The sequence below is a fragment of the Arachis duranensis genome, chromosome 1 (assembly GCF_000817695.3).
Source record: "Arachis duranensis cultivar V14167 chromosome 1, aradu.V14167.gnm2.J7QH, whole genome shotgun sequence".
In the NCBI taxonomy this organism is placed as follows: domain Eukaryota; kingdom Viridiplantae; phylum Streptophyta; class Magnoliopsida; order Fabales; family Fabaceae; genus Arachis; species Arachis duranensis.
The window spans coordinates 93,587,939-93,604,018 of record NC_029772.3 but is presented as its reverse complement, the minus strand read 5'-3'; the positions used below and the strand labels follow the sequence as shown (position 1 = coordinate 93,604,018).

General features: G+C 36.9%; 1 protein-coding gene across 1 annotated transcript in view; it reads right to left on the bottom strand.

The window, feature by feature from the left end:
• Nucleotides 1-16,080, bottom strand: part of LOC107462534 (uncharacterized) — a gene marked incomplete in the record, with an annotated part of 44,939 nt that overhangs the window by 573 nt on the left and 28,286 nt on the right. The window contains 31 exon segments of the mRNA XM_016081137.3: nucleotides 1-107; nucleotides 214-501; nucleotides 614-772; nucleotides 1,128-1,484; nucleotides 1,750-1,971; nucleotides 2,927-3,053; nucleotides 3,134-3,276; nucleotides 3,385-3,562; nucleotides 3,816-4,340; nucleotides 4,846-5,030; nucleotides 5,120-5,275; nucleotides 5,412-5,498; nucleotides 5,592-6,045; nucleotides 7,048-7,124; nucleotides 7,249-8,052; nucleotides 8,152-8,658; nucleotides 8,750-8,880; nucleotides 9,026-9,080; nucleotides 9,395-9,598; nucleotides 9,703-9,972; nucleotides 10,062-10,242; nucleotides 10,388-10,551; nucleotides 10,672-10,830; nucleotides 10,997-11,315; nucleotides 11,408-12,103; nucleotides 12,864-12,948; nucleotides 13,092-13,387; nucleotides 13,718-13,821; nucleotides 14,010-14,216; nucleotides 14,371-15,045; nucleotides 15,389-15,664. Of these exon segments, the coding sequence (XP_015936623.1) occupies nucleotides 1-107; nucleotides 214-501; nucleotides 614-772; nucleotides 1,128-1,484; nucleotides 1,750-1,971; nucleotides 2,927-3,053; nucleotides 3,134-3,276; nucleotides 3,385-3,562; nucleotides 3,816-4,340; nucleotides 4,846-5,030; nucleotides 5,120-5,275; nucleotides 5,412-5,498; nucleotides 5,592-6,045; nucleotides 7,048-7,124; nucleotides 7,249-8,052; nucleotides 8,152-8,658; nucleotides 8,750-8,880; nucleotides 9,026-9,080; nucleotides 9,395-9,598; nucleotides 9,703-9,972; nucleotides 10,062-10,242; nucleotides 10,388-10,551; nucleotides 10,672-10,830; nucleotides 10,997-11,315; nucleotides 11,408-12,103; nucleotides 12,864-12,948; nucleotides 13,092-13,387; nucleotides 13,718-13,821; nucleotides 14,010-14,216; nucleotides 14,371-15,045; nucleotides 15,389-15,664 (8,198 nt within the window).

Here is a 16,080-nt window from a genome sequence, read left to right as displayed (position 1 = left end):
GAAGAGACGGGAGTTGATCCAGGCGTCACCTCTTTCAGTGTTAAATCAAATTTAGAGCCCTCAACATGCGGAGAATAAGGCTTTTTCGCATTCTTTGCCAGTGTTACCTGAGAATATCAGTGCAAAAAGAATCAAATCACAAAACCGAGTAATATTGTGCTGTGCCTAAACATTGGAACAATGACAAGAATCCAGAGATGAAATTCATGTTACCTTTGATGCCCCTGGACCATAAGTGTGAAATGCACGATCTATTGAAGAGTAAACTTCAAGAGCTTGATGGGATTCAGGGATGCATTTTACAATGCGAACGTTTTCTTTGGTATCTAATGTTCTAGACTTCAAATACAAAATGAGACGCGTTGGAGGGGATTTGGGGTTGTCCTTTTTTCCATGAGTAAGTTCCATCGTAGCAAGGTCGTCCCACCGTATATCCCACTGTATTGAACACGGATCCCTTGCTGGGATGAACTTCCTCTGACCGATAACATTGGATGGTTGCTGAAAATGACAATGAAAATGGTAAGAAATAAGTGAAGGTAAGTAACATAAGTGGGAATCATTCAAGAATATGGTGGGTTTTTATTCACTCTTGTCGATCATGGATACGTACTTGCAATAGTATCAATCGTCGATGAGTGATCATGAGAATCTTCCCTTTTCGAAGCATGAAGTGATCTTCATAAGCATCAGTTAAGGCAAACTTTCCTCGAACTTTAAAAAGATCAACCTGGCTGAAAAATGAGCCTGATTCTGCCAACTGCAATATGACCTACACAATACAGCATATGGCAATTGTTCACAAACTGGGCACCCAGAGGAAGGTTAATATTGGGGGGAAGGAGGGATAAGCTTTGTTTATAAGTTAGATTTTGCTTATGGGACGGGGAAAATGAAAGCATAAGGACAAAAGTATAAAAGAAAATAAGAAAACATTTGGGACAAAATTGAAGCTTTCCTAAATGTTGGAGACAAGGCTTATGCCTTGGTAATAGGCGAGATATAAGAAGAAAAAGGAAAAATGAACTCTTACTAAATTCTCAATAACCCAACAAAACTTAGGTGTACATGAATGTAGTGAACTGATTGATTTAGTTGTGATCCTTAGCAAGTAGAACCTATCATACCTGTCCTTGAGCTTTGTACTCATCATATAGTCTAAGCAAATTATCCCCACCTATAACGCGTGGCAGTCTCCTCCGGAGAAGTTGTTCTTCAGATGTTATAGCAGATGCAATTTTCATTCTCATAGCATTGGCACCTTCTGTCGTTTTTGACAGAAGATCTAGAACTCCACTAACTGGTTGTGCTGCTGCCCCTATAATACCCTTCCCAACACCCTGAACAAAACCCTCAACGCCAGAAGATTTTGCACCTTCAAGAGGCTTTGTCAAAATACCAGTTACCCCTCTGAACAAACCTTTAGCTAATGCCCCGCCTCCCTCTCTTAAAACATCCCCAAAATCCTCCACACCTTTGCTTTCCTGCCACACATTTACATTAACCATAGGCATCAGCATCATAACAAACCAGTGCACATGCCATGACATATAGAAAAGGAATCTTATTGAAAGAAACAGAAAAAAATTTCACAAGATACGGATGATGGGGAATCCTCCTAAATATAAAAGAAGAAACAGGAAAAATATTGCAGTGAAGTAGTCAACATGTTTTCTATTGCAAAAGATTAATTTTCTAGTGAAGTTACAACCTCAGATTAAACATACAAGAATCAAGTGTAAATTGAACCTGTCTCATCCGACTTTGAATGAACTTCTTATCCATAGACAATGCAGCAACTCCTTTACTCATGTGTCCAAGTGCACTACTTGCATTGCCCAATATATCAACACCTGAGAGAAGCTGAAGTGGTTGGCCTAGAAGATCCTTCCTGATATTTGATACAGCCATACTAATCATTGAACTCTGCCTCATGCACACATTCTCATGAAACTTCTGGTTTATCTTCACCTGGTTGAGGAGTATTATTATTATTATTAGTGGATTATCAATATATATTAAAAATAAATAATAACTAGGGTTAAGTACGATTTTGGTTTTGAAGGTATAGGTCAAAAATTCTTTTTCGTTCCCAACCTTTTTTTGTATACAAAATGGTCCCTAAAGTTTAACTTGGTTTTAAAATCGTCCTTATGGTTTAACTTGGTTTTCAATTTTTGGCGGCGGAAGCGGAGGTAGAGGCGAATCGTGGATAGCTTCTTCTTCTTCTTCCCTTTTCCCTTCGCAGGAGCAGAAACACTCTTCTTTTCTTATTTTTCTTATTTTTTTAATTTTATAACATTTTTGTTATGGGTAATTTGGTCCAAAATTTTAAGATTTCAGTAAAAAAGACAATTTTAACACTTGGTTTTAAACTTTAGGGACGATTTTGTGTACAAAAAAAAGTTGGGGACGAAAAAAATTTTCGGCATATACTTTAGGGACAAAAATCGTACTTAACCCTAATAACTAATATAGGATTGGTCAAGAAGCTAAATACATTAGGGTGCATTTGGTTTGCGTTTTCATTTTCAGTGTTTTTCTGTTTTTTGGATTTTGTGAAGGAAAAAGTGAAAACAGGAGGTGAAAACAGAAAACAGGATTTTATTGTTTTTACTGTTTTCACTTTTTCCTTCCCAAAATCCGAAAAACAGAAAACACTAGAAATGAAAACGCAACCTATGGTTTTGGGCTTGAGTCCATTGAAAAAAATATTTTATAAGGAGAGGAATAATTAAATATGAAGAGTGGGGATTTTTTCTTTTAAAAAATACATATTTGACACCAAGAAAGGAGAATCCTCATAATATATGTAATAGATAATAGATAATAAATTATTTTGATAGAAGAGGAGTACACATTTATAACTAGGACTATTTTACACTTAAGGCTGACTAGAAACTAGAGAAAAACTATCAATGCTTACTGGCATATTTTCCATGTTACCCAATGCAGTCATCAAGGATGCCCAGAAACCAAGCACACCTCTTGGCCTTTGACTTGGTGACATAGTCATTGACACTTTGAATCGAATTTCCGAAATATTAAGGACACTGTAATTGAAGGCAATATCATATTCAATTCCCAGGAACACAACGCAAAAAATACAATTTGAAAAGAGATTCCTGCATACCCAATTTGAATGATTGGATCAACTGATGCAGCAGTAGTTTGAGAATCAGTCAGCCTACCAAGCTTCACCACTTGAATCATTTCATGTAGGCGCCAAATAATTGGTTCATGAATGTTTATTAAAAAGGCAGAGCCTTCTGGCCCCTGTTTAAAAGAAATCAGTAAAAAAAAAAAAAATTAGAGTCTCATAATAATAAAATGGAATTCAGCATACAGTTTGCTGAATAATAATTATAACATGGCAATGCTCACATGAAGACCAATGTAAGGATATACACACAGATCCAATGATCCATCTGATTGCATTGTCACTGAAAATTTCAGGATATAATCAATTTCTGCCACAAGTCTCTGTGGTCTGAAGAGAACTGGCATTGGAGTTAATGGCAATTGGTTGTCAACTTGTAACCCACCCATTCTGAGTTTGAATCTGGAACAAGACATAAATTGTATTTAAAAAAATTTAAATGACCAGATAATGGAAAACCAGTCCCAAAAAATAATTAAAAAAAAGCCTTGTATAGTTGATTTAAATCCTGGTTAGCACGTTGTATTGGTTGACTAATAGTGGATTTAAACTATATTTTCACCAGAAAACCTGAGAAACTAAAATATTGAAGACAAATAACCAATTCCCAAAGACCAACCAAAATGTAAGAAACAACTGAAACGAAAAACTTTACCTGCTAATTCCAGATCCTAAACCAGTAGAATATGCCAGAACAAGATTCTGGACAGAAAGGTACAAAATTTCCTCAGGAGTATGATCAATAATTGATATCCCAAGCTCAGCAAGATCAAAATTGATGTGGAATTCAGAATTGGAAATAGCTGTTAGTTGCTGCTTTTGAGATTCACTCATTGCTGATAAATGCCTTTTGCCAAGAACTCCTGCAGGTTCAGTTTCGGGCATCCAATCACTTATCTTAACAACGTTGATTTTCTCTTCCTTTAAAATAGTAACACGCATGGCTTTAGTTGGTCCATCTCCTGTTTGGGTCGGCTGGTGATCAGCAACTTCATCAATATCATACTTTAGTGATTTCATTGGGTCAGTGCCATCTTCAAAGAGTTCCAATAAACGTCTCCTACCAAGATCTTCCCACAGAAATGAAGCAGCTGAATTGGGAAGCAGCAGCTGCCAAGAATCAGCTGTCCCATCAACTTGACGAAAGCGAATGGGCAAGAACATGGAGCGATTTTCAATTCTGTCAACAGTCACAAAACAAGAATGGTCAAATGTCCAACACTAGGAATGAGAAGGCTGTATTAGAAGTCCTACTTGACTTGGGATGTGGCCGTGATAGCCTTTATAATGGTAGGCTACGCTCACCCCCTTGAGCTTGTGTCTAGGATTGAGCAAGGCCACTAAATTCTAATATGCTACTGGGCAACCCAAAATTTCCAGTATCGCAGACTGCATTCTCCAAATGACCAAATATCCAGTCCTGAACGTAAAGTTTGCATATTGTACATAGCCTAGAAAAAAGATGTCTACAGCCTTTCTAAAACCTTGGGCAACCCATCCCTGATAAATTATCCTTTGTGGTTAGGTAAGGTCTACTCAATTTTAATACGTAACTAAATATGAAATTAGAGAAAGAGTCACACCCATGTGTTTATTATTTTTTCCTTTCAATGTTTAAAATTGCATAAAAATGATTATTCACAGGGAGGGAGGGAGGGAGGGAGAGGGAGAGTGAGAATAAAAACCTGTATGGACTTCTCAATGAATTTGCACGAAAAATAACTTCAAAGCGTGACTTCTTGGCCCCAGTTCTGACAGCTACTCTTAGTTGCATTGGATCGCCTCCAGCTTCTTTATTTAAGCTAATGCGCATTACACCTTCATAGTTAACACTAAATGGGGCACTCCATTTGTAGCCATCAACACGCAACTAAAGTAAAGGGGGATCCTACGTAAGATATAAAAACAAGCAATGCAGGTCATTCAGACTGACCAACTGAAAACAAGTTAAACACATACCTTCAAAAGTTCAACTTTGGCTGATGTTTGCCACCCAAAGGGTTTTGGGGGATCATCGGGATGAATCCATAGAGCTGACTGTGTGTCGCATTGTTGCAGGCAAACACTACACCCAACCCTGTTAATGAAGATTGTGTGTGGTTGGAAATGAACCACCTGAACATCAAATAGCGACGTAAGTTGCTTAAACAAATAGTATACTGTGTGGCAGAAAACTGACCACCTAACATGCAATAGCAGCCAACAATGATAATAACAAGATAAAGTAAAGTAACAGTACAGACAATCTAACCTTTGTCCTGTCTGAAGTCATGTTCAACAATGCAGAAAGTTTGTAGTAAGATCCATCAGAATTGAAAGCCTTTACGTCAATCCTTTCCTGCAAGATTTTTAAGAAAAATTTAAACTTGAGGGGTTATTAACGCTTTGAAACAATGATGGAGCACATGATTTTTTCATTAATTAATATCACCTTGTTTTCCAGTTCAAGCAGAGAAATCCCAGAACTGTAAATTTCAGAATGGCGGAGAGAAACAGAAAGGCCCACCCTCGGTGACAAGTATGCATCCTTTTGAGACTGAAACATTGCAGCTCCACTGTGACCAGCATAATCTTGTGGAGAAAGCATGCTAGGGAATGGACTGCTGTCTTCAATTACTTCAAGAACTTGTAGATTCCCCCTTGAATTAGAGTGCCTCCTATCCAATGAGCTTATGGGATTTTTCAAGGCAGTTCTGGCAGACTTAGCTGCTCTAGAGAGTAGGACAGAGTCTGCCTCTGTATTTTCAAGAGCTTCGACATCCACCACACGATATGCCAACAGTAAAGAAGAATCGTTGACAATCCAATAAGGAACAAAAAGTCTTAAGGTTTTTGGTGCGGTACTTGTTTCACCCATATCAAGTTCAATGCTCAAGCGCAATCTCCTGCATATATTATATCAGAGAAGACAGATGCTAAAATAAAAATGGATCCTGAATAGATTCGAGTAAACAACAATTCTGTTGAACAATGTGTAAAGTACAGCTTATAATTAGAGTTGAAATTAGCACGTGAACACACACACACCCCCAATGGAACATAAAATATGAGAGCTACTTAAGTTAGCTCGGAGATCATCAAGCTCCAGAAATTAATTCCAATCCATTATAATATATAAAAAGAGCACCAAAAATAGTGTTATAGTGAATGAATGACACATAAGTTTTTAAGTTTCATATAGAATTGTCATGTCATCCATTGCAACAACATAGAAAAAAGCATCTATCTTAGAACTACATTGATACTACCATAGAGAATAACATCTATATATCAATCTAGCATAATCTCATAATTTTACACATTAAATTATCTAATTCTACAAAAAATATAGTATAAAGAATGTTAATTCATATCAATGAAGCAGTGCAACCAATATAAGGGCAATAGGATTTTGATGCCTTGACTTGGTATTGTTCTAGGGATTGGCATTGTACATTGATATAGAGTTCTGATTTTTGCATGAACCTGGCAGCAGAATGTTAATGAACGGATTGGATCTTGGAGTATGATAGAATTCACTACCATATTTAACTTGTATAAATAAGAGATGCATGAGACAAACAAGTGTGACAGAATTGCTTCTGTTCTCAGGTTACACAACGAAGTCAAGATCATACATAGTCCATTAGCAAATAAAGCATGCATAGTTTCAAGAATAGTCAATTACTACTTAGTTGTGTCCTTAGTTTCCAGTTCCATACACAAATTAAGTATAACAATTTAACAGCCACATCTCATAATAATGAAAAGGATGTTGAAAGGACAAAGGTCGATTATTTCACCTCTACCAAGAAAATTAACAAAATATAAATAAACTAATTGATTATCAGAAGGTAGTTAATATAGTGCAAGTAGAATAAGTCACGTATAAAAATCTGATTACATACCTTCTACTCTTTGGATGAACCATCCAAAAAGATGAGACATGATTGGAGAAAGAAGGATCCAGTACAAGAATAGCATCCTGAACGAAGGTATCAACAATGAAAATGAAGGTAAAACAATTATGATTGAAAAATAAAACCCTTTCAGATAACAGAATTCTTAATCATAATCTTAAGAATATGCAGAGCTAAGTTAACTATTACCTTATCCATTACCCAGCCTCCTTTCACAAACAGAGTAAGGTATAAAGGTTTCCGAATATCAGCTGAATAGATATGTACACTCTGCCGAGAAGATACGACACCTTGATGCTGCTCTACACAGTTTCCTTCCTTTGTTTTCTCAGAGATTGAAAACTCAGCAGGGCAAGGAAGCCGATTCTCCAATTTAATAGGGGAGTTGACAGATACTCTCCAATCATAAACAGGAGCGTTTAGTTCAGTATTAAGAACCGTCGCATCTATACCCACACTAAGCCATAATTGTTTGCTTCCGCTGCTGGGATTACAGCACAAAAGTATATCCTTCTTCTCAAGCTCATTTAGATTCATTGAACAATTGGATGTCGCAGAATTACGTCTGGAACTTTGATCCACTGGTTGGTCTTTGCTATACATGTAAGTTGAACCAACAGCTACAGCACATCCCCATGAGTATGATGGCATAGAACCGTTGGAGTTCGGTTGAACTTGCAAATAGTGGTTAGAGTTCTTGGATGTACTTCTCAAAGGTAAAACAGTAGAAGCACCAGGGTGTAAGGTACTCGCACCACTTTGTATGTATTCTTTACCTTGATCCGAAAAGTTTTGTCTAGTACGAATCCAACGTCTCCGACGAACAACATCAGAAGATGATTTTGTCGAAAATGTTGAAGAAGTAGGAGGCCATTGTAAGTTTTTAAGGTCAGGCCCATATGCCCACCCCTCCTTGTCAACATACTGAAACTTATCTATGGACCAGCCTGATGTCCATTTCCACCCAGGTGGAAGTGGAGGTTCAAAGAAGTCCTGCAAAATGATAAAAATAAAAGGATTTAAGCACAATGATGGTAGAATAAGTTAATAACACTTACCAGAAAAATCACACACACATGCACACACACAAACCTTAGATGAGTACGAGAAGTCCCTTGTGCTCCAGTGACCAGGAGCATCATGTTCTGTCAATGGCCAATTGTTACTCCAACCATATGATGGCTGATAGTACTGATTTTGAAAGACCTCTTCCACCACAGTATTAGAACTGTACGCTCCAGGTGAGGGGTCAATACCATGAGATGAACGTGAGGTCAAAATATTCATTGTAACATCTGAATCATTCACAACTGTAACAAGACCCCTAAAAATGACATGTTTCTTTCCATTTTTCATGAGAACTTCCATAGCAACGTATTCATTCTCTAATGATTTTGGAACCACTGAAAGTGGAAGCAATGAGCGAATGCTCTCCCACTCACCCTCTTGGCCAAGCCCTACCCAGAAACCTATTTCCCTGTCAACATCATTCAAACTTTCCATGTCTTTTTGATGCTTAGCAATTGTGTTTCTTTCAAAATAAGAAGTTGAAACAAAGAGGAATCCCTCGTTTATTGCTTCAGCATTACTGTGTTGGACCTGCAAAGTGAACAGGAAAGAAGCAATAAAATTATAGATAATTAACTATTGAAAAGACACCTGCATAACAATAAAGTAAATAGCAACTAACCATTTTACTAAGTGGATATGATCGAATACTCTGAACATCATAAGACTGATGAAACATTCTTGTGGAAGCAACCTTCCTTAGAATATTTGCCCCATGTCCAACAGGAAAAGACAACGCACCCACCACATCCCCTGTATGATAATGCACAAGTGCCAAAGAAAAAGGAAAATAATCAGAGTTGGAAGAAAACACACCCCACTATCGAATTAAAGACTAGCATATGCAAAATTTAACTGTTAATCAAATAAACTGAACCTGTGCACATTCAAGACATACCTTTTCCAGCTTTGGCAGCAAGATTGGTAACCTCTACTTCCAACTTAGCAGGTGCCTGTAACAAATTTATCAATGATAATAATAAGTATAATATACACAAGAAAAAAGTGAAACTGATAAAGTATAAATGTATATATTGGAGGAGTGGGGATGGAAATTTGCTATTTAAAAACCTTTAAGGACAAAAAATGGAGGCAGTTCGATAGGCAATATAGCTAGCAATTGAATTTAAAATAATGACAATAATAATAGACACGAGTGATGCTTTAGCGAAAACAACCTTTTGACAAAGCCAATATCTTCAGAAGATAAGCACACAATAATACTTAAGTGAACAACAAGTAAAACTATACATTAATCACACAATACCTTTCGAGGAACTTCGAATATGAAAAGTTCATTCCACTTCACTGTGCCTTCATCCTGATCACTTTGTGATACTACAGGCTTCACACACTTTGTTCTTGCACTCTGGGGAAAAAGCTTTTGCTGCTCTGACGCCTGACTGTCTACAACGAGACGCAAAGCACAGAAGAAGTTATGGCTATTACCATCATCTATGAGAGATAAACCCTGCAAAAATTTGGAAGATTCGATTTCAATTTTGCAATCATGGTGGGGAGGGGAACAAGGAATGTGATTAAAATTTTGTAGAAACCATTCCAGCATATTACAACCTTGGCCTCCAGAATGTGTACAGCAACATAATAACGTGCTTCTCTAGATTCATCTGCAACATTTAATCTATTTGAAAACCTTGGAGGTGGGATCCACACAGAAGCACAATCGCCATGGTTCAGTTTGTCAACTGTATTTACATTGTGCTCAACTTTTTTAACAAAAATATCACACCCAAGATTATTTTCTACAACCACAGTCTGCAAGTCATCCTCATCTAGTGCAGAAAAAGCTGTATCCTCTCCTTTGCTTTGTTGATCACCAGCTTCCTGGATAGCCAAACAGTTAGTTAGGCTTCTAGAAAGGATAAAGTTTAAAAACTAATAAGCTAAATGAACAAAGGGATTCAGAATTTGACCATATTTAACTTTGATGCTTTCTCTTCAAGTTCCATCTGTCTTCTCCATGAAAGAATGCTCCCCACAAAGGTATCAAGACTTGCTGCACTGATATTGACATTCAAGATACTGGTAGCAGACATTCGAATTCTCTTACCAACTCCAAATTCTGATTGTACATTCGTATCATAACTTTCAAACCTAAACAAATTGAAAAGGTATCATCTACCAAAAGCATATTCTAGCCAGGAATAGTCAAGATTAAAATTAAGAGAAGAAACTGAACTATCAGTATACGTTTGCAGTTAAGAAATTGAATAAAAAATAGCTTCTAACAATCTATTACTTGAATATTCCATCAAATGGCTCCACAAAAGGTTCCCATGCCTCTAATTTAGCATTAAAGGCTGAAGCAACAATTGAAGAAATCAAAACTGCATTCATCCCCTCCAGTCCACCATGTGTAGCAAGCTTAATATTGGTAATTGTAGTGTCAAATAGAGGCCTCATCTGAAAGGCGGTTGAAAATGAACATTCTTATTATGAGGGAAAAATGAGAAGGACTTATAATTATTAGTAAATAATTCTGAAAGAATGAAATAATATTTTTAACAGGTGTAGAAAATACACCATTCCGTATAAGCTGTCCAAAATTGTCAGAGAAAAGTATCTTAGCTTCAGCTCAGCATTTATGTTTTCTCGAGTCTTTGGTTTCACAGAATCACCAATTATGTAAGCCAAACGACTTGATGGCTTTTTAAGGTCAGAACGAGCTAGGAAAGTGCACGCCTGCAAGTATATAGGATGATAATAAGTGTTTTATTCTTTCATAGGTTTAAGAGTATAGCATTGCCAAAAGATTTTCCTAGCATATACATATTATATATATAAACTTTAGAAAGTCATTAAGTCAAAATTATCTAGAATTAAGTATTTGAAGCAAGTTAAAATTAACCTGGTTTTCTACTTTCCATATGCTCCAGCATTGAGGAGCCCTTGAACTTGAAGATCTTGAAAGGGGAACCTCATGAATGTTTGCTTGGCTGACTAGATCCATCCTTGGGCAGCAAAACAAATCTGCACTTGGTGGTTCATTTGTTCTGGAGACAACACATCCCAAAGAAACATAACCTGGTGGAGGTATAGGATACCAGAAGAAAACTTCTTCAATCCCTTTCCCTAGAATGTGGGAAACTTTGGTAAACTGAACAGGTTTTGAAGAGAGATCAGGATTGTCACTCTTGAAGACTATTCCAAGTGCAGGAGGTTCTAGGCTGAAATGCATGGTAAGAGGAAGTCATTAGGTGAAATAAAAGATAGATAATAGGAATGAACAGGAAGGACTTTAAAAATAACAAGGACTAACCCTTCAGTGATGCAATCACCCACAACAGCATAGCCATGACGTGCAATAGGTCGCCAAATAGAGACTGGATGGCGGAGGTCACCGCCTTTGTCCCACCAAATCCTTTCAAAGTTTGGTGTAGATATATAGGAGTTAGCTGCTTTTGATATGGACTTGACAATATCCCAACCAGATGTGGTTACACTTTTTCTTGTATCCTCAATATCTTCGTTATCAGAATTAAAACTTGAGAAGGGGTCCATCAAAGGAGCTCGATTTGAATTCCAGAGAAGCAGATGATTTAGGTCATAGCAGCTGTCTTTTAGGGGGCAACCAGTTGAAAAATGTGCGAAAAAAGAGCCAACAGCATTATCAAGGCGCCATATACTAAATACAGATGTAAATTGTTCATTTGATGGGATATTATGCAAACAATCTGAATATTCCGCTGATGTTACAAGATCAGAACGTAAGCAGTGAACAACATGTTTTGGTGGTGGTTGGTTCCCAGTATGGGCCACACAGCCGAGAGCTACATAACCTGGAGGCGGAATGGGCATCCAAAGAGAACAATCACTGCCAGAAATAGAGTGGCCATCAGGACCATCATGCCCTAAAATTTTCAGCAATGACCCAATAAGATAGAAGTCGACTGGCTTCCTTACACGGCCATATGTGTTACTTACTGCCATTACAGCTTGTGAAGGAGGAATCGGCCTGACATGACATCAAGAAATATATTAACGTTGCTAGGAATTTAAAATATACCAGAAGAAGAAAACATAAAGACAATCTTCATTACAAAAAAAAGTTATCTCATCAAAATTAACTGTGACAAATGGAACAACAATATTCTTCATGGATTTAGCTATCTTGTGCCCTAAGGGTACATTGTAATAGTATAATAATAGAAACATTTGAAGTTTTTGATATACTCAATGCACTAGAAACATAAAAAGGTTATCTTTTTAATAACTTTTAGGAAAACAATTCCTTTTATAGTGCTCTTAAACCATTCTTTATTTATTCTATTCTAAAATTGATTTCAATAATAAACATTAGACTTGTTACGAGCTAATTATTGTAAAATGCTGAAATTCAGAACCCCACTCTTCTGCTCTCACTACTCTTTCCTGCAATTAAGGTTGCAAGTTTCTTCTGAACACCAGATGACTTATAAATACTCAGTATCTTGGGATGCTACAACTGAAAGAGTTGCGAAGTGATGAAAAGGTCATAGGTGCAGGGGGTCTCTCTGCTATGTGACCTTTTCTTGTTTACTTAGTGTATAAAGGAAGAATTGGACAACAGGGGAAATAAGAACATAAGTTATCATCTTAAGTGATATCTCATAGCAATCTTTTCTTTCAAGAACTTCATCAATGACTAATTGAGTGCTGCTGAACATTGTTTGGCAAGATCAAGAATATTAACGTGGAAGACAAGGTAGATCTGGGAACAAGTAAATAGAATATACCTTGATGTCACACAATCTCCTAATACAACATAGTTTGAAGGTGCTCTAGCCCTCCAAAAGGTAATATTTTTGTTGGGCCCAGTCTCTGCAGAGTGAAGAATACCAATTAGTCCATTGTCTCTAAGATATAGAGTACACTATATAACATTAAAGTACATAACTAAGATTAGAGAAGGATTCGTACGAGAAAGAATGTGATCAAAGTATTTTGTTCAATTAGGAAAATACCTTTTTCAGACACCCAAATTCGGTCATAGTTGGAACATTGAACAAGGGGAGTTGCATTTCCAAAACTTAATGCAGCAGATGCCTGACTTTGCAGATTGAGTATAAGAGTAGCAGCACTGAGTGAAAGATGAACACAAATGTCCGTTGACAGCAGAGAAATATTTGTTTTATCCTTCACAGAAGTGTATCCCCCAGATATGTCAACTGGATCTAGAATGACAAGTCCAGAGCCAGCCTCAAGAGTAAAATCCTTCACCAGGGTCCTAATCCAAGAGTCTTTTCCCTTAGAGGCATACCTATTCCAAACACAAAAGGGGGGAAATTGAATCAGTTAGAAATTTGGGAGATATTACAATTTGAAAAATAGAATGTACTCTAATGATGGCTTCAAAAGAAAAAAAATGGGATATTACAATTTGAAAATTCTTGGTAAAAGCAGTTCAGATTGGGGAACAATTAAATAAAAAAGCTCTGAATGTCAACAGAGTAGCTATTGGTTTAATTGTTCCCAAATGGAGAATTCTTTCTTTTTTTAATGATAAAATAAGAATTCGATTAGGATGAGAAATCTAAATCATATCATTCCCCCAAAATAAAACTAAAGGCTGTCCACCAAGATATCTCACATGAAGCTCATGTCCAACTTTGCACGGATAAGCTTTTCGCCATAAGATGAATCATCCAGAAATGACTTAGTACCATCATAGAAGGTCAACTCCGAAGAAACAACCTAACACCAAAAATACAGCATCAAGAGGGCAACCAAACAACAGGAAGCAGTAGCTTTTTATTTTATTTTATTTCATTTTTGTTGGAGAGGGGAGTGGGGGTGATTAAAGCAAGAAAATTTTCAAGGTCTTTTTTTCTTTAATCGTTTCAACTAATGCACACTATCCATACAATTTGTGTGAATATTACCTGAGTTTCAAAGGTAAAACTTCGAGTCATTTCTGATTCACTTTGACTATCTGTATAAGTGCTTGACATTTGATTCATGTTGTCAAGGCTTTTCTCATCACCGGATGACAAAATGTCTGGAGCCACAATGTCAACGCCATCATCAATAGAGACTGAATAGCTGCTGTCATTACTCAGGTAGGTATACTTCCTTAGAAGAGAACCATTCTATAAAGAAACAACAAAGGTATAAGAATCCCATAAGGAACCAACTGGGGTAAAATATCATAAGTACTAATTATATTGTGGAAGTTTTGGGTTCGGAAAAAAGCTTTGAGAATGATATTCGAGTGCTTTCAAATATAAACAGAAAGCATATTACCTCAATTTTCACATTAACGAATCGTAACTTCTTGCCATGCCCGATGACTATAATTGGCCTAAACCTTACGGTGCGGGCTTCCTTTGTGTCTGTTTCAACAGATAAACAAATAACCTTTCCACAACCATCATATATATATTCATCAACACCTACATGATCGACTACTAACTGTTTAGAGGGGGAGAGGTACACCACATCTTCTTTCTGCTTGTAAATTGATTCCATCAGTACAATGCTGTTGTTTCTGCTGATAGGATCATTTTTTGGATCCATTGTTTCCTCTCTTCCGGTTAGTGCACCAAGAGCAGGAACAAAAAACTCGGCCACTGCAAGAAGAAAATCTGGCACAACAAGGACCCGGGGCTGCTGCACACGAATCACAAACGATTGGGATGATGTCCGCCATCTGCAATCCATCAGAAACATTGTTGAAATTGGCATATCAACATCAACTCCAGTATCACTTATTGTCCTTCGAAAGCTGCCCGTGTTTAATGCAAAGGGAACTTTTCCGGTAACTGATTGTTTGGAAGCATCAGTAGATGATCCAAGCATTAAACGCATTTCAGGTTTTGTATCAGGGCGGACATCTAGTATGGAGAATTTTGGAATTGTCACAAAGAGGTCTGTTTCTGACAAAGAAGTCATGCGATAGTTAACCCAAAGACCTTCAATCTGCAAAAAATATGCAATAAATATATAAGAACAAAAGGAACATCTAATTCAGACATATCAAGCTGATATATATACACACACACACACACACGCACATCAGAAATGCCATACAAAAGGATTAATTGTAGTATAAAATGAAGGAATGTGAGAAAACTAAATAGTAAAGCACACTCAGACCGATATCAAAGAAAAGTATTTGATGAAATCTGACAATGGATACATTATGATTCGGATAGGTCCAGTGTTAAAATGCAGTCTTCTGTGGACTAGACATGTTTGGCATAAGACTATTGCCAAATACTAAAACAAAAATAAATTCAGGTGTGTAATAATCAATACTCACAGCAACATGAGCCAAAGGTGATTCCCCACCAGTGCCATTACAGAGCTCCAGTAAGGCATGGTTCACCACAACCGCCATAATTGTAACGGTTTGTGACAACAGTTGTTGACTATTCGTATTAACCTTATCCACCAGAAGCTTAATGGTATCCTTTGAATCAGAACTTCCACCACGAAAGCTTGCAGGAAGCCGCGGTGGTTCTCTTAAATTCCAGCAAGTGCAATCCAAAATCACCTTATATTCTTTATCAGACATTATAACATGCAATAAATCAACCTGCATAAGAGGTAATAAAAACAAATGAAAATTTGGTTACAATGTCAGATTAGAATTTCAGCATGTTTTATTGGCACTCTCTGCTTATCAACTTTTTTTTTATTGGGAGTTTCATTGTCTTCCACATAGCAACATCAAACAAGTATAATATAATTCTTAATTACTATGGAATGAAATAGATAAATTTCCCACTGGCCAATTAACCAACTCTTAAGCTCCAAAATACGTTTTTTAACTTGCTTTTCTTATGACCAGCAATTTGACACAGAAGTGATCCAATAAAACCAAAGCAGACAAAGTTTATTACACAAGGTGATATTAAACATTAGGGCTTCTTTCCATTTAGAGGTAATGTGAGCCAGAAATTGATAATTCATCATGATTGCTGGTTCATTTAGACACATTGAAGAAAGCTT